Source organism: Sorex fumeus, unplaced genomic scaffold (assembly GCF_029834395.1).
Source record: "Sorex fumeus unplaced genomic scaffold, SorFum_2.1 ptg000044l, whole genome shotgun sequence".
Lineage (NCBI taxonomy): Eukaryota > Metazoa > Chordata > Mammalia > Eulipotyphla > Soricidae > Sorex > Sorex fumeus.
Genome location: NW_026606101.1, coordinates 15,285,610 through 15,313,088, shown reverse-complemented (window position 1 = coordinate 15,313,088; position 27,479 = coordinate 15,285,610). Strand labels below are relative to the sequence as shown.

At 36.9% G+C, this 27,479-nt stretch overlaps 1 protein-coding gene across 1 annotated transcript; it reads right to left on the bottom strand.

The window, feature by feature from the left end:
• Window positions 1–229: 229 nt before the first annotated feature.
• Window positions 230–27,458, bottom strand: LOC130030312 (double-strand-break repair protein rad21-like protein 1). Its single transcript, XM_056121557.1, has 12 exons — window positions 27,315–27,458; window positions 26,427–26,556; window positions 25,666–25,759; window positions 23,078–23,184; window positions 18,435–18,605; window positions 16,326–16,421; window positions 14,592–14,699; window positions 13,132–13,358; window positions 12,813–12,912; window positions 11,226–11,350; window positions 4,455–4,532; window positions 230–418 (listed from the first exon to the last, which is right to left on the bottom strand). The coding sequence occupies exons 1-12, from the start codon at window positions 27,456–27,458 to the stop codon at window positions 230–232; spliced, it is 1,569 nt and encodes a 522-aa protein (XP_055977532.1).
• Window positions 27,459–27,479: the final 21 nt, after the last annotated feature.

Genomic DNA, 27,479 nt, shown 5'->3' with positions numbered 1-27,479 from the left:
AATCATGTCAGCTAATTTTTTTAAACTACTAAGCTGTCTATAGGTATTTCTGTGAGCATATATGTTTCCAGGTCTGTCTATGATTATTTTGAATTTACAGAGGAAGTAGAGTTGACCTATCTATGAAAAGAATCAGACCTTCCATTGCTTCTAGGCAGCTTCTTCGGTAGATTGAACAGTCTATACTGAGATTTCAGCGAGAGCAAAAATCTGCATTTTGTGAATTTCTTCACATTTCATGGAACATTGGTCCCACTGTAGCTATGATATCTTCGTAGGGAGCACTCTGGCTCAGTTCAATAGCCTTCTGTTTTTTAAGGGCAAGGAAGCTATAAAATTTGGCTGCTGCTTGTTTTCGGTCACCATTTTTACAGAGATGTAATAGACTAAAGTATTCATTTCCCATCTTGTTGGCTTCCTGGGGAAATAATTAGAAAAGAGAAAAGGAATGAATTATGATTATTAAAAGAAAACCCAGGCTGTGAATACATAATAAACAAAAATATTGATATTCTTGATAAGGTAAAGGTAAAGGTAAAGGTAAAGGCCCTCCTGTTGATCGTCGATTTGCTCGAGTGGGCCCAGTAACGTCTCCGTTGGAGACTTTGTTGTTACTGTGTCTGGCATATCGAATACTCTCGGTAGCTTGCCGGGCTCTCCGAGAGGGGCGGAGGAATCGAACTCGGGTCAGCCATGTTGGCCGCTTGTAAGGCGAACGCCCTACCCGCTGTGCTATTGCTCCAGCCCTTATATTTTTGATAAGTGATTATAAAATCCTTAATGAGGAAAAGTCAATGACTCATCCATCAGTACTCTAAAAACACTGTAGGTAACTGAGCATGGGCTTGGTTCATTGAGAAAATGCATACAAAAGGATGTAAAGTATTTTGCAAATTCCTAATATGTCACGTAAATGTTGGATCTTATGCCCTCCCAAATCATTACTTATGTAAGTGGCTGCTTTGGAAAGTGCAATTAGTTTAACCTGGAGGTGGGGAAGGGGGAAAACTTCAGGATTTGGGGAGGCTTCAAATATAATGAAGATGATCAGCTTCTTTCCTTAAAGGTACAGTAGGTGTGAGTAAATAAAATCAATCCTACTGGTAAATGTAGAAGTATACATGTACATCTCAGTGGCAGGGGATCATGAGTACAGCATTACTGACACAAATAGAAGACTTAATTCAATTTAATTTGGTTTTAACACCTGTCCCCATTTCTATGATCAGATTTAAAAGAAGCTAGATTCATCAGAGGGCACTTGTGAATGTGCTAGAAAAAAACTGAGGTATAATTAAGTATTTAATTATGGATTAAGATAACTTCTAGAATAAAGATTAATACGTTGACTTAGATTCCTAAAATAGAAGTATATGGTTTTAGTTAGAAATCTTATGATGAATATAGGCCAGTATCCCCATGAGTACTACATTCCTTGCATAGTTGTAAAGCATTTTTAGAAATACCATATATAGCCAATAACATTTAACAAATTAAGCTAAACTTTGTTGTCCTTTATTTCAACCAAAGTAGTGACCCAATGTCAGCAACCTTTAAGAGATAATATGCCCAGTCATTTATTCCTTCTGAAGAGACAAGATGTGTATTGACTGGTTTCTTTTACCTTGGGACTGTTTTTCAATTTCAAAAATCATTTAAAAAATATCTAGAAGGGCCAGAGAGATAGTACAGGGGGCAGGGCACTTGCCTTGCAGCTGACCCAGGTTCAATCCCCAGCATCACATATGGTCTATTGAGCATAAAATCGATAGGAGTGATCCCTAAGCACAGAACTATGAGTAAGCCCTGGGAACCACTGGGTGTGGCCAAAAATAATACAAAACAAAACAAAATTCAAAATAATGACAGATCAAATAACCAAGAAATAGAGTAATGCATTTAGGAAAGAAGAAAAGGAATTTCCTTGTCATTGTCATTTCCTTTCCCAAAACTGAAACTGAAACAAACATAGAAGGCAACTAGTTCGTATTAAAACAGAGCAATGGGCCACTCTCCACACGCTTGGATGAGCCTCACCCAAGAGGGAATGAACCTCACCAGAGATCCAACCAGCAGGAAAACTCATGTATGTGGGAAACCTTGACTAAGATCTCCAAGCCCGCTTGGATCAGGACTGGGCCTCCTCCCCCCAGGTCCCCAGTTTTCCAGTAGCTTGGCAATCACACCCACAAATTGCCCCTGGGGCCATGTATCAATGGCCAAGACCCAGAGACTATAAACTAAAGCTCCTGGAAGAGAATGACACAGGATTTCCTGGACATTACATCCTATCCATAACAAGCAATACAAAACAAATCGTCTAGCATTGCCTTTTCAGCAGGTTTGAGTGGTGATGAGACTGGTGTCGAAACATTGAATGTAACCAAAGTAGAGAGAGAGTATGGGGGATATTGTCTGCCATACAAGCAAGGGAAAGGTTGGAACAGTGGGGAAGGGTATACTGGGGATTTTGGTGGTGAAAAATGTGCCCTGGTGAAGGGATGGGTGTTTGATGATTGTATGACCGAAGCTCAAACATGAAAGCTTTGTATCTCATGGTGAATCAAAAAAAGGGGGGGAAATAATAATAAAATAAAATTAACATTCAGAATAAAAAAAAGTAATGTGGAATTTGTGCCCAATTCAATCAGCTTCATCACTGGCTGAACAAATAGCAGTACTCCTACATTATAAAAAAACAAAACAAAACAAAAACAGAGCAATGATGAAGTCTGGGAGGGATTGCTTCAGAAAAAAGAATGAAGAAAGGAAGAAGGAAGGCCGACAGGCAGGCAGGCAATGAATCAATTGATATGTTTGACCATACTAAAACATATTTTATTATATTGTCTGAGATTTTGGAGTAAGGATTGAGGATGGTTATATAGACACTAAATCAATGGGATGAGGAGGTAATAACTAACATTCCCAACCCTTCAGAAAGTTCCATACATTTGGCAAGAATGCACTTGCACTATAAAAGTTCACTGAATCTTTGTAGCAATGGTTACTGGCCCCTTAATACCCATTCTCTTCTTTCATAGCAATAACATAGTTAGCTGGGCCCAAGATTGCCAGATTAGGACCATATTTCCAAGGTAAATGTGTTAATGTGACTAAATGCTGGTCAATAAAACGTGAGAAACCATACACATAATTTCTGGGTCCTAAGAATATTGCAAATGCAACATAGGAAACCCGTGTCACTGTTAACTTTGTGCACATGCCTATGAGCTTTGTGTAGCTGAGCTTTGTGGGCAGTTGTGCTGTCATGTAAGATTGTACTTTTTCTTTTAAGAAAAATTAACATTAAAAAAATCTGGGTACTCCTGGCAGAGCTCACCCTATGTGGTCTGCGGTGCTTGGCTAGTGTCGATTAAAGGCCATCAGGGTTATCACAGAGGGTCACAAGACCTGGTAGACAAAGAGTGTCAGAGATTACCTATTAGACGTATGTTCTACCACCTGAGCTATCTCTCAGCTGCAAGAAAAATAAACTTATATTTTAAGGTCATTAATATTTTGGCTCTGTCATAGTCAAACAAACATCTATATTATAAATACTGAGAACTATGCTAAAAATATACAGGAAAGGAACTCTGGTATATCTACACAGTGGAATACTATGAGGCTGTTAGAAGAGATGAAATCATGAAATTCGCGTATAAGTGGATGGACATGGAGAGTATCATGCTAAGTGAAATGAGTCAGAAAGAGGACAGACATAGAATGACAGCACTCATCTGTGGAATATAAAGTAGCACAATATGAGACTAACACCTAAAGACAGAAGAGATCAGGGCCAGAAGGATCACACCATGGTTTGGAAGCCGGCCCCACATGCTGGGGGAAAAGGCAGTTGGAATGGAGAAAAAACCATTAAGTAAATGATGATTGGAAGGATCGCCTAGGATAGGAGATGTGTGCTGAAAGTAGACCAAGAACCAAACATGATGACTTCTTAGTATTGCAAATTGTAATGCCCCAAATTAGAGAGAGAGTAAAAAGGATTGTACCTGCCACAGAGGCAGGGAGTAGGGTGGGGTGGGGGTAGTGGGTGGGACACTGGGAACAATGGTGGTAGAAAATGTGCACTGGTAGAGGGATGGGTGATTGAGCATTGTTTGACTGGAATGCAACCATACAAGTTTGTAAGTGTATCTCACAGTAATCCAATAAAACTTCTTTAAAAATTAATAAAAAATATACTGGAGATAGGGAGGGATGTTACAAAGCTAAGATTTCAGTTTATTTTGAAAAAAATTAGTTAAGGGCCAGTGAGATAGCTTAAGTTGCTGGAATACATGCTTTATATATGCTAGGCCTCACCTAGCATCTCACTTTATAAAATTTGGCTGTAATTAGAACAGTTTAAGTTTTAGCAATATCTAGAATACTAAAGTCAATATTTTATTTATTTTAAAATATAGGTAAAGTATAAAACCCTATCTTACCCGCAATTTATTTAGCATATAAAGTATTCTTCGATTCCATCTCTCTTCCATAATGTTTTGCTCATTTTCCAACAGCTCCTGTTTGAATGGTTAATAAAAGATTTAGGTCAATCTTGTTAAAAGTTTACTATTTCTTTCTTTTGTTTGTTTTTTGTTTTGTCACACTCAGTGATTATCAGAGGTTACTCCTGGCTCTGCAGTGAGGAATTACTCTTGGTGTTAGGGGGTCCATATGGGATTACAAGGATCAAATCCTGGTCAGCTATGCACAAGGCAAATGAACGCCCTATCTGCTACAAAATCGCTCTGGTCCCAAAAGTTTGCTATTTTCTAAGCATTGTGTTAACTGCTACAAGAAGCACAACTATATTTGCAGCATACTATAATGGTCCTGCAAATTAAGGAGTTGACAGTCAAATAAAAGAGAGAATAAGAATAATATACAAATACAGAGTATTGATTATGTCCATACTTTCTGGGTCATTTCTAAAAAATTGCTCAGAGTAAGAGATGCTGTGGGTAATATATCCCCCTAAATTTCAAAAAGTAAAGTCAGCTATTTTGCTAGCACCATCCAAGCTCTGGTAAATTTGAATTCAACTGACATGAGTAAACATAACACTATAGAAAAACTGGCCTGTGAACTTACCTGGTAATATAGAAGCTATTACAAAAACTGACATGTAGTAGTTTTATACCATTAAGTGAGAAACCTTTCAGATTGCCAGTGAGCCTTGTCCAAAACTTTGTTACTTAAAAAAAAAATCTCAATATTTAAAAATTTCAAAGTTGAGGGGCTGGAGCAATAGCACAGCAGATAGGGAGTTTGTCTTGCATGCAACCGACCTGAGTTCGATTCCCAGCATCCCATATGGTCTCATGAGCACCGCCAGGAGTAATTCCTGAGTGCAAGAGCCAGGAGTTACTCCTGTGCATCGTTGGGTGTGACCCAAAAAAGAAAAAAAAATTTAAGTTGAAATCTCTTCACAGGAACTCACTGTGAGTCTAAGCCTTTACCAAGTAACACCTTATTAGCTAAGAACAGAAGCTGGGCATAGGAAGGTGCTGATGAGTTTGATAAAAGAGCAGGTTTACAAAGAGTTGGGGAAGGGAAAGTGGCAGAAGTCTGACCCACTTTATAAATTTCCCTAGGCTCATTCTGACCATATAGCCTGTTAGCATCTTTGTCATCCTTAAGTCCACTCTCAAGACTTCATGCATATTTCTGGAATCCAGATACTTCTTTAAAAAGCTTATAGTTTTGGGGCTGGAGCGATAGTACATCAGGGAGTGCATTTTCCTTGCACGTGGCCGATCTGGGTTCAATCCTCGGCATCCCATATGGTACCCTGAGCCATGCCAGGAATAATTCCTGAGAGCAGATCCAGGAGTAACCCCTGTACATTGCCAGGTGTGACCCAAAAAGCCAAAAAAAAAAAAGAGCAGGTTTTAGTTTTACGAACTCCAAGTTGAATTCAGAAAGCTCCAGAATATTCTCTTCAGGTTTAAGTTCTCATGATTCTCTATTCTCACCAACTGTCCCAACTTCCTTGTCGTATACATGTTGTATCCTTCCTTATATTGTCTATCCTGGGATAAAGGAGCTCACCCAATTATTAATATATATTTTGTTGTTAAATATACAAATGATATTTTTCATACATGAAAAGTGATGGTCCACTGTGTTAGACTTATAAGACTGCAGTTTTACCTATATTTCATAGCTAAACCTCCACAGGAAAGACTGTGAAGAAATAGTGTATGTACTTTGCTGAATCCTCTCCACTTGATCTATCTACACATCATCCAGCTGAATCTATTGTATGTAAAGCCCTGTGAATTGTTAGAATAGCTGAACTTGTGCTATGTCATGGTTTACTTGACTATGTATGAAGATAATCTGTGTCTACAGCAAGGAAAAGAGAGGCAAAACCTATTTTTGGCTCAGCTCTTTGGATGTTTCGGGTAAAAAGTTCAGGTATTTTTTTCAGTTCCTGAAAATCCAGAGAATTGAATCTATTTCTACATATGAAAAGATAATCAAATGCAAAATTATTCAACCAGTCTGCTATTTGGTGTTGGTTTTGCATGCGTAAAACAGCTGAAAACCACTGAGCTACTGCCTTGTTTATAACCTCTAGTCTGTGGTCTAACATGCAGGACAGGTGCCAGTTATTTTATTTACTAAAATAAAATTTCAAAATTCACTAAACCCTTAAAAAATGCCATCATACTAGAGAACAAGAACTAAAGAAATAAGGCAGTGATATGTATTGTATCAGATAGTCAGATATTACTTCTGGTTTTGTCATGAACTTTAGCTTTTTTAGCAGATAATTTTATTTTTTCTGATCTCTGAAAGTTTTGTATAGATTTGGTCTTGAGGCATAAAAGTAGCTTGGAAAAAATGCTTATACTTTTGTAAATAAAATTTCAAATGTCATAGGTCATCCCCAGTATAACTCTGTTTCTTTGGAGATGATAGAATAATTTAAAATAGCAATTCTCAACATTTTAGGCAGATTTATTATTATATTTTTGGGGTTTTTTTGTTTGTTTGTTTTTGGCCAAACTCCATGATGCTTAGGGGTTATGCCTTCCTCTGCACTCAGGAGTCATTCCTGGTAGTGCTTGGAAGACCATCTGGGATGCTGGGGATCAAACCCAGGTTGACCACATGCAAGGTAAACAACCTACCTGCTGTTCTATCTCTCCAGCCCAACAATTCTTAATATTCTAAACCAGAGCTTATCTTTGATAAACATAAAAACCTTGCACCTTTCTGTAAATTATTGGAAGTTTCAACATAAAGGAGAAAAGGTACCAGAGCGATAGTACAGTGGATAGGGTGTTAGCTTTGCATGTGGCTGATCCAGGTTCCATCCCCAGTATCCCATATGGTTCCCCAAGCACTGCCAGGAGTAATTTCTGACCGCAGAACCAGAAGTAATCCCTCAGTGTCGCTGTGTGTGATCACAAAACAAAACAAAATAAAAACAAGAAAAAGCAAAGTAGTGGGGGAAAGGTTAAAGCAATTCTACATATGTTTTTTGTGAACTAAAATCAAACACATCTTTAAATCATAAATCTAGATCTTAAGAGCCAAAAACCTAATTTTTAGATAAGAGTTAAATATTTTATAACCATTTTTTAAAGAACATTCTTAACACTCTAATATATATCTACCAATTCAACTCGGCGATTTTCAGTTTCTTGTTGGGGTGTAGAATTTGATTCCACAGCAGGTGAACAAATAATTTCAACACTATCCTGATAAAATAAATTAGGCAAAAAAGGTAAGTCATCAAAGTAATTATAGTTATTACAGAAACAATCATATTTTGTTAAGTGTTATAATCATAAGAATACTAATTTCAAAGATTCAACCTCATTCTCAAAACATTATTCCTGAAGAATATTAGGTAGTTCTCCACTGACTTATACGTGCCTATCTCCCAAATGCCTCCTACAAATGAGAATTTGTAAACTAATTTCCTTGCTGCCCATCTTTCCCCCTCCTATTTCCTTCACCACTGCAGCCGCCCACTCAAAAGTTTTCTGCTACTATGCTGAGAACTTTCTTTTGATAAATTTTGTAAGGTATTGGCCCTCTATCTCTATTCTCATGCCAGTAGAGGTGGAAGAGGAAGATCTGTAAGCAGGGAGGATGAGAAAGAGGAAAGGGATATAAAGATTCCTACCTAGGGCCATGACAGGATGCAATCACCACTACTGAAGCTGCCATGGTGGGAAAGGGAGAAAAAACTCTCTTCTGGAAGGGGAATGAAAACATTAAGGGGTGTGTGTGTGGGGGGGGGGAGCATAAGAAAGAGGAAACCAGGAATTTCCTATTCCTATTATCTTCCTTTTTTTAATTACTATGGAACCCATTGGCCCCTTTTCCATCTTTAAACTCTTGCCAAACTTCACTTCCCAGCTGCCATCTGTGTTATTCACATGTGTTAAGTTAAAAAATAGTTAACGTTTTCCATTTTAGTTTTTTTTTTAAAAAATTTGCAGTGAATATAAGGCGTAGCATTATATTTTATTTGGGGTGATGATTTTGGTTCATATCTGCTGGTTCTCAGGGCCTATTCTTGGCCAGAGTTGCATTTTTATCTTTTTAAAAGAACTGGTTCATGGCTGGAAGCTTGTCACAAGTTGGAGGTGGGTAGGGGGAGTTAGAATGGAGAAGAGACCTCTATGACAATGATAGTTGGATTGGAAATGATCACTCTGAACAAGAACTGAGTGCTAAGAGTAGGTAAAGGCATATATATGATAACCTTTTAGTATCTGTATTGGAGAGAGAGAGAGAGAGAGAGAGAGAGAGAGAGAGAGAGAGAGAGAGAGAGAGAGAGAAGTACCAGCATAGAGGCAGGTTGTAAGGGGTTGGGGGAAAGGGGTTGATGGGAGGGAAATTGGGGACACTTGGTGTTGGGAAATGTGCACTGGTGAAGGGGTGGGTTTTGGAATATTGTATAACTGAAACCCAATCATGAACAACTTTGTAATTGTATCTCAAGGTGATTCAGTTAAAAAAAAATTGGGGCCACACCTGGCAATGCTCAGAACTTACTCCTGGCTCTGTACTCTAGAATCAGTCCTGATAGGTTTTGGGAGATCATATGTGCTGGGGATTGAACCTGGTCAGCTGCATGCAAGGCACACACCCTACCCATTGTACTATTTTTCTGGCCCTCATTTTATCCTTTAATATGATTACATAAAACTTAATGTGCAGTTAAGTTATGTAAAACTTTTGTTAAAAAGATGTGAAAGTGATTAATAAGAATCAACATTTTCTTGTTCCTTCAGTTGTGTTCTGATTTCCCACTTTATTTTACATCTGTTCACAGACTATAAGAAGGAAATTAAAATTTAAAGCATAAGTTTAGGATTAAGAAGTGAAAGATGAAAAATAAATGTATTCATCATTTTCCTTCACTTCAAGCACTTGGGTAAACCTATTTCTTAATATGTTAAAATAGTAAATTAAACAAACTTGCCTAATGATAATTTTCAAAGCTACACCATAAGATATGCCCATGCCCAAATAAGGAAGAGTGTAGTATTTGAGATCCAGTTATCTCAGTATCTGGTATATTATAAAATACTTAGTCAAACATATTTTGATTTAATGAATTATGAATTTGTCTTTTCTTCTAAGAGCATTTAGTTTCATTATGGATTAACTTTGAATTTCCTGGGTGACTATCAAAATATAGTGATGATGGAACAGAGAGAAAAACACAAGTATATATATATATATTTGTTTGTTTGTCTGATTTTGGTCTTGGACCACACCCAGCAATGCTCAGAGTTTACTTCTGACTTTGCACTCAGAAATAAATCCTGGTGGTTTTCAGGGGACCATATGGGATGCAGGGTATCAAAGCCAGGTCAGCTGTGTGCAAGGCATGTGCCCTCTGCTGTACTATCTCTCCAGTCCCACACAAGTACATTTTTTTTTGGTGTTGCTGCAATATTTACATTTGTAAAATTGACAAAGTGTCAACTGAAAAAATATTTAAGAGTTTTAAAATGTATTTTTGGTGTTTGGGCCACATCCAGCAATGCTCAGGGCTTTCTCCTGCTTTTGTGCACAGCGATCACCCCTGGCGATGCTTGAGAGACCATATGTGGTGCCAGGGATTAAACCTAGGTCAGCCTTATCCACACTACTATCTCTTGGGCCTTGAAAAAGTTTTTATTTTTAACTTTTAAGATAAAAATTAATTTTTATTTATTTTTTTAAGTTGTATCACAGTGAGATACACTGTTACAAAGTTGTTCATGATTGGGTATCAGTCATATAATGTTCCAACACCTGTCCCTTCACAGTGAACATTTCCCACCACCAATGTCCCCAGTTTCTCTCCCAACCTCCCGATCCCAGCCTCTACTGAAAAAGTCCTTTTTTTTCAACTATGTTTTCTAATGTTGGCTGCGTGCAAGGCAAACACCCTACCGCTGCGCTATCGCTCCAGGCCGACCAAGTTTCATTCCTCCTCTCCTCTCGGAGAGCCTGGCAAGCTACCGAGAGTATCTCGCCTGGGCGGCAAAGCCTGGCAAGCTACCCATGATGTATTCGATATGCCAAACACAGTAACAAGTCTCACAATGTTACTGGGCCCGCTCGAGCAAATCAATGAACAACGGGAGGACCGTGACCATGACCGTTTTCTAATAACTGAGTGATAGCACAGCGGTAGGGCGTTTGCCTTGCATGCGGCCAGCGTGGCTGACCCAGGTTTGATTCCTCCTCCCCTCTCGGGGAGCTCGGCAAGCTACCAAGAGTATCTCACCCACACGGCAAAGCCTGGAAAGCTATCCATGATGTATTCGATATGCCAAACACAGTAACAACAAAGTCTCACAATGGAACCGTTACTGGGCCCGGTTGAGCAAATCGATGAACAACAGGAGGACAGTGACAGTGAGAGTGACAGTGACAGTGATTGCGAATTACTAAAGAAATTCTAGAATAAAATAAAATGAATATAAACTATGAGTATAAGGAAATATATAGGGGCCAGAGAGAAAGTACAGTAACTAAGGGTTTGACCCTGTCACCACATACAACCTCCCAAGCATCACCCAGAGTGATTCTTGAGCACAGAATTAGGAGTAAATCTGAGCACAGCCTTGTTGTGACTGAAAAACAAAAAGACAAACAAGCAAAAAGATATATCCAAATCTCTAAGCTTCTTCACTACATCTATGTCAGAGAAGCAAAATATTGTAATGTATTTGCTCTGGTTAACTTACCTCAGAGTTATTATTTCTACTTGTATCCTCATAAGAACCACCAATAGATCCATCAATCGCTTCCTTCCAAGCTTCGTTTTGACTGGACTCTTGTTGGTAACGGGGCTCTTCTGTCATGGAGGTCTCTGATTTATTAAGGAAGATTCACCAAAATATCTTTCAGACTTAAAGTGGAATATGTTTGTTACAACAACTATACACGTCTGAAATAAAACACCAAGAATTTAAACAAACTGCACAGGACCCTTCCTGTAATTCCCTAAATGTCACATATTTTTTTCCCCTTTCCTTTCCTCTGCCTCTTCATCACATATATACTTCACCATAGATGGTGGAGATCATTTAATGTCTTCCACACTCACTCCAAAAAATTAATCTGCTCTCATAACAACATAGATTGCTCAAGTTTTTCTGGGTATATTTGTCTAGCACATGCTGATGCTTTCAGAAAGAGTGATCAGGAAGTAAAGTATACTTCCACAAAATTTGTTTTTACATTACTTTATAATGGTCATAATAATAATGAGCAATTATTAATAATTCATATTTACTTAGATAAATGGGCTGGAGCGATAGTGCAGCGGGTAAGGCGTTTGCCTTGCATGCAGTCAACATGGCCGACCCGAGTTCGATTCCTCCTCCCCTCTCAGAGAGCCCGGCAAGCTATCGAGAGTATCACGCCCGCAGGGCAAAGCCTGGCAAGCTACCCGTGACGTATTCGATATGCCAAACCCAGTAACAACAAAGTCTCACGATGGAGACGTTACTGGGCCTGCTCGAGAAAAATCAGTGTACAACAGGAGGACAGTGACAGTGACAGTGACTTAGATAAATGAAAATATCTGTCTTAAGTTAATTGCAGTGATTACTTAAAAGTTAATCTTACAAATAGGTGATTTTTAAATACTAATTATTTTGTTATTATTTTATTATTAGTTATGAGGCCACAGCTTGCAGTGCTCAGAAGTTTTTCCCAGTGGTACATAGGGAACCATGAAGTGCTGGGCTCAAGCCTGGGGCTCCTACATGAAAATCATGCACTCTATCCCATCAAGTATATTCCCAGCCTTCTGTTATTTTTGTCCTGTTTTGTTTTTATGGTCACACCCTGATGAACTCAGGGCTTATTCCTTGTTTTACAGACTGGAATTACTCCTAGCTGTGCTCAGGGACCATATGGGGTGCCAGATATTGAACCTGGTTGGCCATGTGCAAGGCAACTGCCCTACCTGCTATACTATTGCTCTGGTCCCCGTGATTTTAAAGTAAAACATTATACTAGATATAAAAAACATCTGTTAAAGGTTTATCAGAAGAACATATGAGGGTCGGAAGGGTTGGAGAGAGTGAGTTTAAGAATAGTCTACATAATACAGATAAAATAATTTGTCTACAGTTCGTTCAACAAAAATTAATCTGCAATTATAAAGAAAAATTAACAAAATTATTTCATAAGTTTAAATATCCATCTAGAGAGAACATTTAAATCTGTAAATTGGGAGTTAAATAACATCTAAATTTTATAGTGTAAATGAACTTTTTGTTTTTGTGCCTGACCTCAACACCAACAGCATTAGGATGTCTCACCTTTTGTGGTTTTATTTCCTGTTTCTTCCCTTACTGATTCCTTCTGTATCAAACTTCTTGTAAATTTAAAGTCACAGGACAGAAAAAATTTTGTAAACAACTGCAAAAATACACATTTTTATATAAGATAAGCAATTCAATAAAACAAACACATATGCTAAAACTTAAAACTACAATTTCTGTATACCTATCCAGTAAATGAATTCAAAAGTAAGGGTATTTTAAAAAGTTTAAATTCTATTGGATATATGGTTATAAATAAACTTTTATTTGTTCATAATCCAGTATCACACCCACATAAATAGAAAGAAGACATTACCATTTTCAGTTCAGCATGAGTCAAATCCTGCGCAGCAGTTGACAGAAGAGTCTCTACTCCTCCTTTCTTCTTCCACATCATCAGTCTTTCAGTGGGAGGTGCAAGTTCCAAAACCATGAGAGTGTCCGTAAAGGAATTAAGTTGTTTATGCATAGTTTTGCTACTGATCTCCTTCACTGGATCTATGAGCAACTTCCTCTTTTTACTTTTCTTTTTCTCAGCAATGTCTAAATAGAAAGAAATGAACACAAATATAGAGAAATCATTATCACTTGTCATCCCGTTGGTCTTTGATTTGCTCGGGCAAATCATTAATAGCATATTAAACTACAGAATTGCAATTAAAAAATTAAATGCCAACAACAAAGAAATAAACACAAATATGATTGGTCATATTGCTTTGTAAAATGGTATGCTAGGCAATGCATTGCTAAGAACATCGATACAATAAAACCTACAATAAAACAACCTACTGGGTTGTTCTGGGATAAAAATACCCATCACTCTATTGAAAATTATGCTTTCTAAGGTTTTTGCTCAGCTAGAGTGTATGAGTAGAAAATAGCTGGCATTTGTATAGTGTTATTTAATGTGCATGGGTGCGTAAGAGGAATTTTTTTTGGAGGCATTATGCTTACACACATCTGGCTGTGTTAAAGTCAGAAAGGATCACAGAGTCAGCAGAATTGCCAGGCACAAAAACCAGAATCACCCCTGGCCCATGTGTGATGCTGTGATTTGAACTTGTGACTATACACTTGCAAGGCAGCTGCTCTACGTTTCTGTACTGTTCCTTCAGCTGCTAGGAAGTACTCTAGTGGACAACTGAGGAAATATAGAGCAGAGAGTATACTGAGAGATGTATCATTTAATTTGGGAAGAGGAGTGGTTTGGGACATACCCAGTGATGCTCAGGGCTTGCTTCTGACTCTGTTTAGAGATCACTCCTGGCAGTACCTGAGTAATGGAGCGTATATGGTGTCATGGATTGAAATGGAGCTGTTTGCTTGCAAGGCAAGTGTTTTGACCTCTATACTATCTCTCAGGATCCAAGTCAGTCAATTTGGAAGTTCCTTAGAATATGTATATATATATATATATGTACATATATATACACACACACACACACATATATATAATAACTTTTTGAAGCATCACTTGGTATATGTCCAGTGTGTACTCCTCCCTTTACCTCCGCCCCTCTACCCTGCAGGTGGCTAGGTTTAAGGGTAATTAAAGTCATTTTGTCAGGTAGAAAGTGGAAGTCAAGCTTTTCCTTAGCAAAGATGCAAAGAGAAGGAAGGTTAGGTTTCCCAGAATGGGTGAAGATTTGAGACAAGACATAGTTAGAAAGAAATGTTAGTATTAGGTTGTCTACTCCCAAATTTTCATGGACCATTCAAATATATCATAGCTTCTAAAAGTATGTTCAAAATTAAAAGTAGGATAAAAACTCTTACCTGAAATATCAATTGGTTCAAGGGTAAATCCTTCCTCTTCATTTGATAGTGTGATGGCATTTATTTCTTCATTTTCAAGTAGACATATGATCTCTGGCTCTGTTTCTACTAATCAGTATTCACATAAAAATACTTGTTTTAAAAAGATTATAAAAAGATTATATTAAAAGCTAGAGAACTAGATAAAAGTCAAAGTAAAATATAAATTATTTCAAGGCTTACATTGCTACTAGAGACATACTTAAATTCTTAGAGTTATGCACTTAACATATAAATAAAGAGGCTCAGACAACCATAGTGTCTTTTCCACATGTGGTTTATAAGGCTCAGTTATCACTGTAAATAACTCATATAAATTTGACTCCATATGTGTGCTTAAACTTTTTACTTATTCTGTTAAATAATTTATTAGTTGACCCATTAAAGAACCATAGCTACATTTGCATTGCCTATTTATTTTCACATTCTAAATATCTACACTGTTAGAAAGCAAAGTAACATCAAAAAGACTGAAAAATAAAAACAGATGGGGCCAGAGAAATAGTACAGTAGATAGGGTGCTTGCATGTGATTGACCCAGAAACAACCCCTAGCATCCTATATGGTCCTCCAAGTCTGCCAGGAGTGATTCCTAAGCACAAAACAGTCAGGGGAAGCCCGGAGAATCATCTCTGGGTGTGGCTCTCAAACAAAACAAAACAAAATTATACTGGGATGAAGGGCAGTGTTTATACTGCTGGCTCTATATTTAAGGTTACTCTTGGTGCTTGGGGACCATGTGGTGCCAGAGATCTAACCCAGTGTTTTTGCATGCAAAGCATGTATTACAGACCAGTGGACTATCTTTCAGGCCCTCACGGTACTTTAAAATCTTTTCTTAGGGACTAGGATTTGGGGTCTTACCACCAGTGCTCAGGGTCTACTACTGGTTCTATGTTTAGAGGTTACTCGTGGAAATACTTAGGGGAACACATGTAGTGTCAGTTAATAGAATAAGGAACAGTCACATGAAGGAAAGCTCCTTAACCCATTTACTATCTTTACAGATATTTTTAATTCTTAAGAACAATAAGGCTGTCAGACCTCAAGTTATCTGAGGTACTTTCACAAAAGTTTTATGTAGAAAATATCTCATTTCAAATTTCACTCAAATTGTGTGTCAATGGTTAAATATCACATTACTATCAATAACCATACTAATTCAAAACATTTTTTTTACCATGCAATGTTATTTTAATTGTTTTCAAACATAAGAATTTTTTTTTGTTGTTTTTTTTTTTTTTGTGGGGAGGAAGTTTGGGCTAACTCAGAAGAACTTAGGCTATTCCTGGCTCTGTGTTCAGGAGTGGCCTCTGGTGGTACTCATGGGAATATATGTGGTATTAGGGAATCCAACTGGGGTCAGCTTTATGCAAGGAAAGCACTTTAATACCTGAACTAACTCAGCCCAAAACATTTTGGTAGAGTATTTTAAATGCTCATATTTCAAATAAACCTAATCCTGTTTATTTAACCCAATCCTGGTTATGCCCATCATTTGTATCTTTCTCCCATCTCCTTGTATATTGCACATCTTTCATTTCTGTAAGATCTAGAATCAGACTAAGAGAGTTTAAGACAATATTCTTTACTATTTCCACTATATTATGAGACTTCTTAAACCATAAAGTTTTGAGACTTAGTTTGAATCTTAGGGTCTCTTCACTTTTTACAGAAATAAAAATTTCAACATACCCACTGTTGTTTGTAAAGGCTTAGGAGGCAGGAAAATTTCTCTGTTCAAATCTGCATCTTCTAAAAAAAGATTCTCATCATCTTGCAAAAGATTATCTTGAAGGATACAATGAACAGTTATGTCACATTGAGCTGAATCTGTTATTTGCCCACTAAACATTGATTAATAGTCTATGCAAGGAATTGAGGGATACAGAAATGAAAGTCCTACTTAATAAATGTGTTTACATAGTCAAGTTTTATGCAGGATAATAAGAAATTTATATATTTCATTTCATTTTCTTTATTAAAATCTATTTTAGATGTTTATTCAGGAAATACTAAACTAACATAAGATAGTTGTCTTCTTAGAAAGACATTAAAGGGGTAAGATAGCATTAGCGGCTAGGGTGCACACATATTTCAGCACCACATAGGTCCTAGGATTCTGCTAGGAATGATCTCTGAGCACAGAGCCAGAAATAAGACCTCAAAACAAAACAAAAAATCCAAACAAATGAACAACAAAAAAGTCATTAGATTTAAAATCAAGAAATAAGAACATTCAAACTCCTTTGGTAGAGATCTGAGGTGGAGTCTCTACGTTTCCCCCCCAAAATTTTCAAATTTCAGAAAAATTGTAATTATCAAAAAAAGTTATGTTTTTGTTTTTGGGCCACATCCAGTGATCCTCAAGGGTTACTCCTGGATCTGTGCTCAGGAATTACTTCTGAACTGGGGAGGACCATATGGGATGCCAGAGATCAAACCCTGATAGGCTGTGTGCATAGCAAACACTCTACCTGCTGTAATATCGCTCTGACCCTATCAGAGAATTTTTTTCCCCTCATTTTTTGGGTCACACCTGGCAATGCTCAGGAGTTCCTCCTGACTCTGCACTCAGAAGTTACTCCTCCTGACAGTGCTTGGGGGACCATATGAGTGTCGGGGATGGAACCCAGATCAGCTGCGTGAAGGCAAAGGCCCTACCTGTTGCACTATCACTCAGGCCCCATCGAGAACTTTTTAAAACATTGGATATGTCAATGTCTTTAAAATATATACATTTGGGGTTGAAGTGTGAATCCTACAGTGGGTAGAATTCTTGTCTTGCATGTGTTTCACCTGGGCTTGATTCTCAGCATCCTATATGGATCTCAGCCACCTCCAGGAATAATTCCTGAGTGCAGAGCCAGGAGCTACTCCTGAGCATTGTTGGGTGTGACCCCAAAACAAAACAAAACCAGAAATATAAAAAATAAAATATACACATTTGTATTTTCAAGTTTCTGTATACCATTTCTATGATTACTTTATAATATCATTAATATAAAAATAAAGTAAACTCTGTTCCATCATTTCTGAAACAAACAAAAACACTGTCCTCCCGTTGTTCATTGATTTGCTCAAGCAGGCCCAGTAATGTCTCCATTTTGAGACTTGTTACTGTGTTTGGCATACTGAATATGTATGTCACGGGTAGCTTGCCAGGCTTTGCCATGCGGGTGAGATACTCTCGGTAGCTTGCCGGGCTCTCTGAGAGGGGTGGAGGAAAGAAAAATGGTTCTTTGTACATGATTTAGCATATTTTATAAGACATATACAAACTTTACTCCTTTCTCTCTAAAATTTAGGAATTCTAAGTACAAAAAGCAATATTTTATAACTTTTATGGAAGATATATTTAAATAGTTGGCCATTTACCTAAATCTAGTTATTTGAACCCTTGCATAAAATATGTAATGATTTAATGACACTGAAACATATGTTAAATGTTAATTTTATCTGGAGCACTGTCTGTAGCACTGTCCTCCTGATTTGCTTGAGTGGGCACCAGTAATGTCTCCATTGTGAGACTTCTTGTTACTGCTTCTGGCATATCGAATATGCCATGGGGAGCTTGCCAAGTTCTGCCAGGCAGGCAAGATACTCTTGGTAACTTGCTGGGCTCTCAGAGAGGGGGGGAGGAATCGAACCCGGGTCAGCCACGTGCAAAGCAAACGCTCTACCCACTGTGCTATTGCTCCAGCCCGTTAATTTTATCTAACAAGTTTAATTTATTTCAGTAATTTGATAACATAAATATCCATTTTTTAAAAATATCCAATTTTTATATGATTTGAAACATACCAATCATTTCTCCTGCAGCTCCTTCATCTCCAAATCCATCTCTACTGTCACAGAACAGAACATTTTCTCCAATGACACTTTCAGAACTCTGTTCAAGTAAAGGACCACTGGAATTCAGCAAGATGTTGTCATCAAAAAAACTATGTCTTCTGAGAATTTCAGATTCCTCCCCTGAATGAACATAACATCAAAAATAAGTGAGTTAGACAAACATAGAATTTTAGGCTTAAAAGAAATTATATTCTTTTTTGTGTATATTGAATAGTTTTGTTTAGGGAAATATGAAAAAGGAGAGACAAACTTAAGCAATCAAGAGAACACCAGCTTCTTTAGAACGGAGAGAGCTGGGAGCAGAACATCTACAGCTGAGATGTGGGCAAATCCCCAAGAGAAATGCTACTCATTTATCTTCTTACAGATATCTTAGATATAAAAAAATGAGTTAAATATTATTTGAACTAATCAACTAAAGTTATTCCATTAATGAGCGTAGACTGGATTTTTAGTTTAATGTTGTTTCTTGTGCAATATGGGGTGGGAAGTGAAAACATCAGGGTAGCATTTTCAGTTGTAGTATAGCTGAATTTATACATATGTTAATTGTTGGAAGTAAAATAATTTCTTCTACTTTAGGTAGACATACAAGAATTAAGAATTACACTTCTGGAACACTAAATAAAGGTGTTGGGAGGATCCTCCCAGGATGGGAGAAGCATGCGGAAAGTAGACTATAGACTAAACATAATTGTCACCCATTGCCTCTTTTGCAAACCAAAACACCCAATAAGAGAGAGAGAACAAAAGGGAATGCCCTGCCACAGAGGCAGGGTGGGATGGGGGAGGGGGGAATGGAAGGTGGGAGGGATACTGGGATCCATGGTGTTGGGAAATGGGCACCGGTGGAGAGATGGGTATTTGATCATTGTATAATTGAAACCCAAGCACAAAAATGTGTAAGTCTGCAACTGTACCTCATGATGTCTCACTATTAAAAACCTTTTTAATAAAATAAAAAAAACCCAGAATTACACTTCTTGAGGCTGGAGCGATAGCACAACGGGTAGGATGCTTGCCTTGCACGCTGCAGACCCAGGTTCTATTCCCAGCATCCCATATGGTCCCTCAAGCACCGCCAGGAGTAATTCCTGAGTGCATGAGCCAGGAGCAACCCCTGAGCATTGCTGGGTGTGACCCAAAAAGAAAAAAAAAAGAATTGCACTTTTTAAGTGTAATTTCATGTTATTTCCAGGACAATTGCCTGTATTTGCTTCTTTATAATGGAGATTTGAACTGTAAGGAGCATAGTTGCCTTATTAGCAACAAAAATGCTGGTAAGATATTAAAGAATGGGCCTACAATATTCATCCAACAAATTTTTATTGAATGACTGGGAATGATCAATGTGTTAGTAATTGGAGAGAAGAAAGTTGAAAAAGATAGTAAAACTGGTTAGCTAACATTAACTGTAATTATTTGCACTATATTATATTAATAGAAGATACTTTTGTTGCCCTTGTACAAACAAGGAAACACATCCACAGAAAGGTATCATTGCTTTCTGTCATAGTAACATGACAGGGCAAAGCAGAGAAAAAAACATGAATTTTTACTCATACTGAAAATTCCTCTTTAGGCTTACATCTAATAGAAAGTAAGAGCTGAGAAGGGGCATTTTATTATGCCCTTTATTATGATGGACTAAAGATTTGTTCAATAGAAAATTGTCAGAATCAAACTCAGGTCTATTAGTCTATGTTCTTCCCACATTTTTAAATTGAAGAAGATATAGAAATGAGAACAACTAAATTGAATTATCTCGTGAGACACTTGCTTGAGTAGAGAAAAGAGTAAAGCAAGGAGTTGATAGAATAAAGCAAGCAATAAATGTTTGAAAATAGGCAGAATATCTATCAGTAAGTCACAGGAATTTAAGGCACTTATTTAGGCAGAGAAAAATTACATTAAAAATAAAAGGAATTTGGAATTTAGTCCTATACTACTAAGTTCCTCCCTCATGGGTACTTCCTTTTGCTTTCTCTTCTACTTTCCAATAAACTTTTCTAATTTCTAAAAATAAAAAAATAAAAGGAATTTGAGGGCAATTAATTTTTTGGTACACATATAAAATGTGGGAAGATATTGGAAGAAGATGTGCAAGAGGTTTTATGGGACAAACAAGTCTTTAGGACTGAAGAACTGTATTGGAGACTAGGGAAATAGAATACCAAGAGACACTTCAGATTTTAAAACATCAGCATTAATCTAATATTTACAGAAAGCAAAATTGAAAGTGTTCCTAAAGTTGTAGGCCTGAATAAGAATCTTTTATATGGAAATGTGAGTAGAGAATATGATTATTATTATCTTTTACATTTCAAGGTTTGGTGTTACAGCCAGTAAAATATCACGCAACTAGAAGAATGATCTGTAGAATGGTGCTGGAAAATATACCAGTTACAGGTAAATGTTTAAAATGGCTTAAAGCACTATAATTTTATTGGGGGCTAGAGTAACAGTAAAGGGATACTTGCCTTGTATGTGGCAGACTCTGGCATCCCATATGGTTCCCTGAGTTCTGCCAGGAGTGTTTCCTGAGTGCAGAACCAGAAGTAAGCCCAGAGTATCACCAGGTGTGGCCCCAAACACCACACCCCCCAAAAAAAAAGAATTCATACATAAAAATAATTTTATTTATGTTGAATTAGTGACAAAATATTTAGTCTCATTTTAAGTTTTAAATTTGTCTAGTAAATAATTTGTATTGTGTTCTACAATGTGTTAATCCATGACATATTGGAAGTTAACAAAAAATTGCAAAATTGGCCATTTGCCACAGATCATTTGAAAAACAAAATCTGTAAATCCTAATAGTTATGAAAGGGAAAAAAAAGGTCAGAAGTGGAGTTTAGAGACATAGTTCAAGCATTACTTCGTATTTTTTTCACCATCTTCTTTCATTAAATCCAAGACCGTTTTAGGCTATCTTTCTATAGAAGCCCACTGCTCTGGGTACCATAGACATTTAAATATGAACACAACATAGATGCTTTTCTTATGGACTTTTCAAACTAATATAGAAAGTATATAATAATATCACTCTACAAGATGGAAAGGATGAGTGGTAGGACACCTGCCTTGCATGAGTCCTATGCCCAGCACTGCCCCTACGCTGAATGCAATCCCTAGAACATAGCCTTTTGTGATCTTCAGAGCCACAACAAAGTGTGTGATCTCCAGCATATACTACAACCAAGAGGGCAGTACAAAGCTAAACTATGCAAGTACCATGATGAAGTGTATAATGCCCAGTAAGAACCACAACCAAAAAGTGTGTGATCTCAGTGAACACTATATTTAAGGTGTATATATGCCTCCTATTATCACTATAAAAATGACAAAAACAATACAAAAGAAAAGAGTGTAAGGGGAAAATAATAAAATATGCTAAATGCCATTGGAAAAGACAACTGCTGTACAGCCAAAGCTATCTAATCTAAAATACACTCAACAATTTCTTTCATAATCAATGTGTATTTATTGTATAGCATAATCTTCTCACTAAACTTTTGACTAATTTTATTGTGTTATATTTTTATTTCCTCCACCCTTCTGTTTTTCTTTTCATTGTTGTTCATACTACTGTGATGACCAGGGGTTCTACATCTAAATGCTCACACACTTAGCTGCGGTGGTTATAGGGGATTGTACAGGTTGCAGTACTTATACCTCACTCAGCTATGGTGCTTACAGAAAGCTGCACCCCTTTCAGTTGAGATATACATTCATGCTTACTGGGGAATCACACTCTTTAGTTGTGCTCACAAACATTTGACTGTAGTACTACTATTCACTGGAAGTCACCATAGGAATCACACATGCGCTCACCAGCAGTTGTACTTCCAGGCTGTGGTTGTACTTCCAGGCTGTGGTTCTCACACATATTTCAGTTCAGGATCATAATTGCACCCCTATGTTGTGATACTTACATGAACCTTGCTGTGAATGGAGCTGGAAATCACTCGCAGAACTAGAGATCACAAATAACAGAGCTGGCAGGGTAGTTTCCTGCTTAGCATGTGTGGTTGCATGGGGGATTAAATTCACAACCATAAGCTTGAAAGAAAGGTACTCTAAGCCACTGAGATAATTCTCTTGGTTCCATAAATTATTTTCAAAAATTTTTATTTCACAATTTATATAATTTGTTGGAATAAATATCATCCTGAAAGTATCATATGCAGTACACATGTAATACCTTATATACATATTTAACTATATATCTACATACATAACCATACAGCAACTATTTATATGCAACAAATGTTTGAATGTATGTCTCTCTCCCAATCTGATGTTCCTTTAGGGAAGAAATGAATGTTTAAACTGCCCATGTTCATGACATCTGGCATAGAGTATGTATACTATAAATGGATGAATATAGGAAAAAAGTGCACTGTAAGATTAAGACTAGGAATGACACCTATGCTAGAAAAAGGAAATAACAAATTTATTATTTATCATAAAAAATTCTTTCTAAAGATACTTCCACTGTCATAGATGTACCTATTTCTATTAGCATTGGTACAACAGAATGCAAATATAATGATGATAATTTATAATTTTTATTTCTCAAATATTCTTACCAAAGCTTCCAGCTTGGAAAAGTAGATCATTACTATAATCTTCCCGAAGTGTGATATCTTCAGGTTTACTTTGGTTCAGAGTGAAGTGTTCTGAAACTTCTGTAGTACTAAGGAGAAATACAAGAGTGAGAAAAACATGCAAACAGAATACAGTGATTTTTATAATATACTAAAAAAATCACTTGTAAAAATGGGTATATTTTAAATAAGGATTTTAATTTTAATTATTTATAAACACTAGACATATAGACACATGTATAAATGATTTCCTTGTCAACCAAATCCAATAATCAATTCTCAGTCCTTATCTTACTTGTTCTAACAGCCCTTGAAATAGATGTTTACTTCCTTTCTTAAGGAATATGTTTTCTCTTGGCCTCTGGGACACTACACTCTTGGTTTTCCTCCTACTTTATTAGCTATACCTTTTTCATATCTTTTATTAGTTCTTCCTCAACTGTAGACAACAAGGCAATACTCAGTCCTCACATTACTTTCTACTTTCTATTTTAAACCTATACTTCCTTGTGGGGTATTTCAAACCTCTCTCCTGATTTTTAGACCCAGATATTCAACTACATACTAACTCAGATGTATATAATCTTCATACATATAATAACATACATTTATACCAATAATATATGCATACCAACTCAGATGTCTGATACCATAATAATAAAAATTATGTCCAAGGACCATAGATGTAGGTGCATGCTTAGCATGTATGAGACTCTGGGTTCATCCTTCTTCCCTCACCTTCCCAAAAGAAGAAATAAACGTGTCCAAAACTTGTATTGCCTTTATCCCTTTTGGCAAGATGGTGGGGGCAGAGGTTCTAGCCTCTGTTATAAAGGCAGAAGAGTTCAGTGCATGGGCCTAAGAGAGATGGGCACCATCAGGGCTACACCAATGGTGCTAGAGGAACATGTGTTGACAGAGATTGAACTTGGGGGTGCTTCGAGATGATCTCCCCAGCCCTGCCTTCATCCCTCTTAAGTCTCACAATTCCTAGGTATCTTAATCTTATTGATGGTAATTTCATTCTTATGCCAGAAATTAGTTCATTCTTCCCTTCAATCTCTTCAAGTCTTATCTAGCTCTTAGCTAATTTGACTGCTAGCACCTTGATAAAATAAAAATTGGAAAATGAGAATGGAGTGGAGTAGGAAGTGCACAAGCCTGCACTTCCTACTGCAATAATCTCAGAATAGTTCTCCATTTCCTCCCTAGCTTCAGAGTAAGCAGGTTGAAATCAAGTCAGATCCCATCACTCTTCTGTTGAAAACCCTACTATGCTTCCTATTTGAGAAAAATAAAAGTTCGTAGTATAGTCTACAACAGTATTTCTCAAGATTTTTTCAGACTATAACTCTCTTACAGCTTTATTTCCTTTCTGTGCATCTCCTCTCATCCCATTCATCCCCTAGTCTTGTGCCCGCATTTACGGGATTTTCACCTGTGGCCCCTTTGGAATATCCTGGGCACCTACTGGGGCCATATGTTGAGAACCACTGGCCTATAATACTCTATGACATCAGCAACCCATTTATCTCTCTAACCTCATCCCCAGTTTGAGCCTCTCTGTTATTTCTTAAAAATGTTTGATATGTTCTCTTGGGGTCTTTTCATCTGCTCTACCTGGAACAATCTTCTCTTCAATGCTTTATGATTTGTTCCTTTACCTCCTTTGGGTTTCTGTTCTGATATTTTAAGAAAAGTCTTTCTTGATAACTCTATCATTTACTTTATTTACTATTTTTTTTACAATACAAATCATGATGAGTATATTGTATATTCACTTGCTCATTTTCTATCTTTAACTGTAGCACTATATCGATTTGCTTGAGCAGGCCCAGTAACTTCTCCATTGTAACACTTGTTGTTACTATGTTTGGCATATTGAATACGTCATGGGTAGCTTGCCAGGCTTTGCCGTGAGGGCAAGATACTCTCGGTAGCTTGCCGGGCTCTCTGAGAGGGGCGGAAGAATCGAAACTGGGCCAACCGGGTTGGCCGAGTTCAAGGCAAACACCCTACCCGCTGTGCTATCACTCCAGCCCGATTTTTTAGCTATCTATCCCAACTAATTTACAAGATTCACAAGACCAGAGACTATGTTTTATTTCTTGCTATCTCTTTAGTGCCTAACTAGAATAGTGTCTGCCTTATGGAAGGCACTCATTAAATATTTATTAACTGAATGGCTGAAAACACTGTCAATATTGCAATCTACATTCAGCAAATAAAACAATTTTGGAGTTGTATTTAAAAATTCCAAACTAGGGGCTGGAGTGATAGCACAGTGAGTAGGGTGTTCGCCTTGCACAAAGTCGACCTGGGTTCAATTCCCAGCATCCCATATGGTCCCCCAAACACCACCAGGAATAATTCCTGAGTGCATGAACCAGGAGTAACCCCTGTGCATCACCAGGTGTGATCCAAAAAGCAAATAAATAAATAAAAATTCCAAACTAATTTTCTTTTGCTAATTGCATGTACATTTTTTGGTTAACTACATTCCATCTACATTCATGAAATTTGCAGATGAAAACAATAAAATACCAAGAAAATTTAAAATAATAATTTACTTCATATTTTGGTTATCAAAATCATGAAATTCTTCTGGCAATGTGATCGTATTGTAAGCTGCTTCAAAATTCTCTTTTGGAAGGTCAACTAGTCCTGAAAAAAATCAAAACCACATTCAATAAGCAATGATAATATATAAAATGGAAACTCTCAACTAAATGTCCGTTTCTTCCCACTGAGTCTCCTAACTGGTTTCTCAAATCCACTCTTGCCCCTCAAGTTCGTTCTCTACAAAGCAGTCTGGGTGATGTTTTTAAAATGCAACCAGACTAGATCGCTCCCATGTTAGAAACAATTCAGTGACTTCCCCAGTGCTTTGAAATAAAATCCAAATTTTGAATCAGGGCCTCTGCAGTACTACAAACCTATCAGTGGTATCATCTAAGGACACTTTCCCCTCCTTCACTATTCTCTAACCAAACTGGTCTTTTTGTTCCCTGAACAAGTCAAGCATTTTTTCACCTTTGTCTTGTAAAGTTCCCTTTGCCTGAACGCTATTGTTTCCAGGACTTTTTACAGGGCTGGTTACCCATCTTTAAGTATAAGCTCAAATTTTATCCCCTCCAGAAAGGTTTTCCTAGACTAGATATTGAATAAAAATTTCTTGTACTTTCTGTTACAAAACTCTTTTTCTCAATGGAAACTTTGATTCACTATAGTCATTTTGAAATTATAAAGAGCAACCAATTACAAGATCACAACCAAAATAAAAATACAGAAGGACCAAGACAAGTGAGACAAACAGATATAGCATGTATACCTGGACGAAATGTCATCTTCATTTTAAGAAATGCTTCATTGCAATCTGCCAGAAGGTACTTTGCCTTCCTATTATATATTCGAACAACTCCCAAAAGCAGATGTCCTGAAGTTCGAAGTGCAATTTTCACCTTTCAATAGTTTTGAAATATTAGAATATTAAAAATTAGAAATCCTGTTCTTTGAAAATTAAAAAAATCATACGAATTTCTTATCTTTAAAAGAATATATTTATATTCTGGTGGATATAGTAAAATTCTGGTAGGTAAGCAAAAAAAACAAAAAAAAACCCACCAAAACTATTCCTGGTTTTACCGGAAGAATATAAACACTGCAGTCAGGCTTGATTTCAAATCTTGGCTCTTCTGAACCTCAATTTATTAATGATGATTACAATTTATTATGTACTTTTTCTGGTGCCAGAAATTGTCCTTAGGGCTTTTCGTACATTATTTTGACAACAGCCTCAATTTACAGAAGAAAATACAAAGACCCAGGTAAATTATGCAGCTTGCCAAACAACATAATGACTAAGCAACGGAAGAGGAATTCAATGAAATCTGATCAGTTCAATAACTGATCCTTTTAACTATCACATTCAGTGAGGTTATTAAAAAAATCTACAAAGCTATTATGAATATTAAGTAAACTAATATAAAGTCTACTGCATTTCACTGTATAATTATTCCAGATTTTATGCCAAAACAACTATAACCATATAATTTATGGCTGATATATATTTATTTTCAGGCAGTAAATATGATAGGAATTAAAAGATACTATTTGAGAAGTAAAGTTTCTTTGAAAATGTTTTTTATAATAATCACACTTATTTTACTTTTCTTCTCCGAAAGTCAAGGCAAATAATAGTATAATCTTAATGACATACCTTAGGTGACAGAATTTTTTCAATGGTTATCTCTAGATTACACTCAAATACATGAGCTTTTGTGAGTTTCTTCTCCCAGTGAGCTGCAAGCCATATTTTGGCCAATGGTCCCCGCTTACTCATAAGCACTTGAGTGTAGAACATATTGCTTGTATTTCTTAGTTT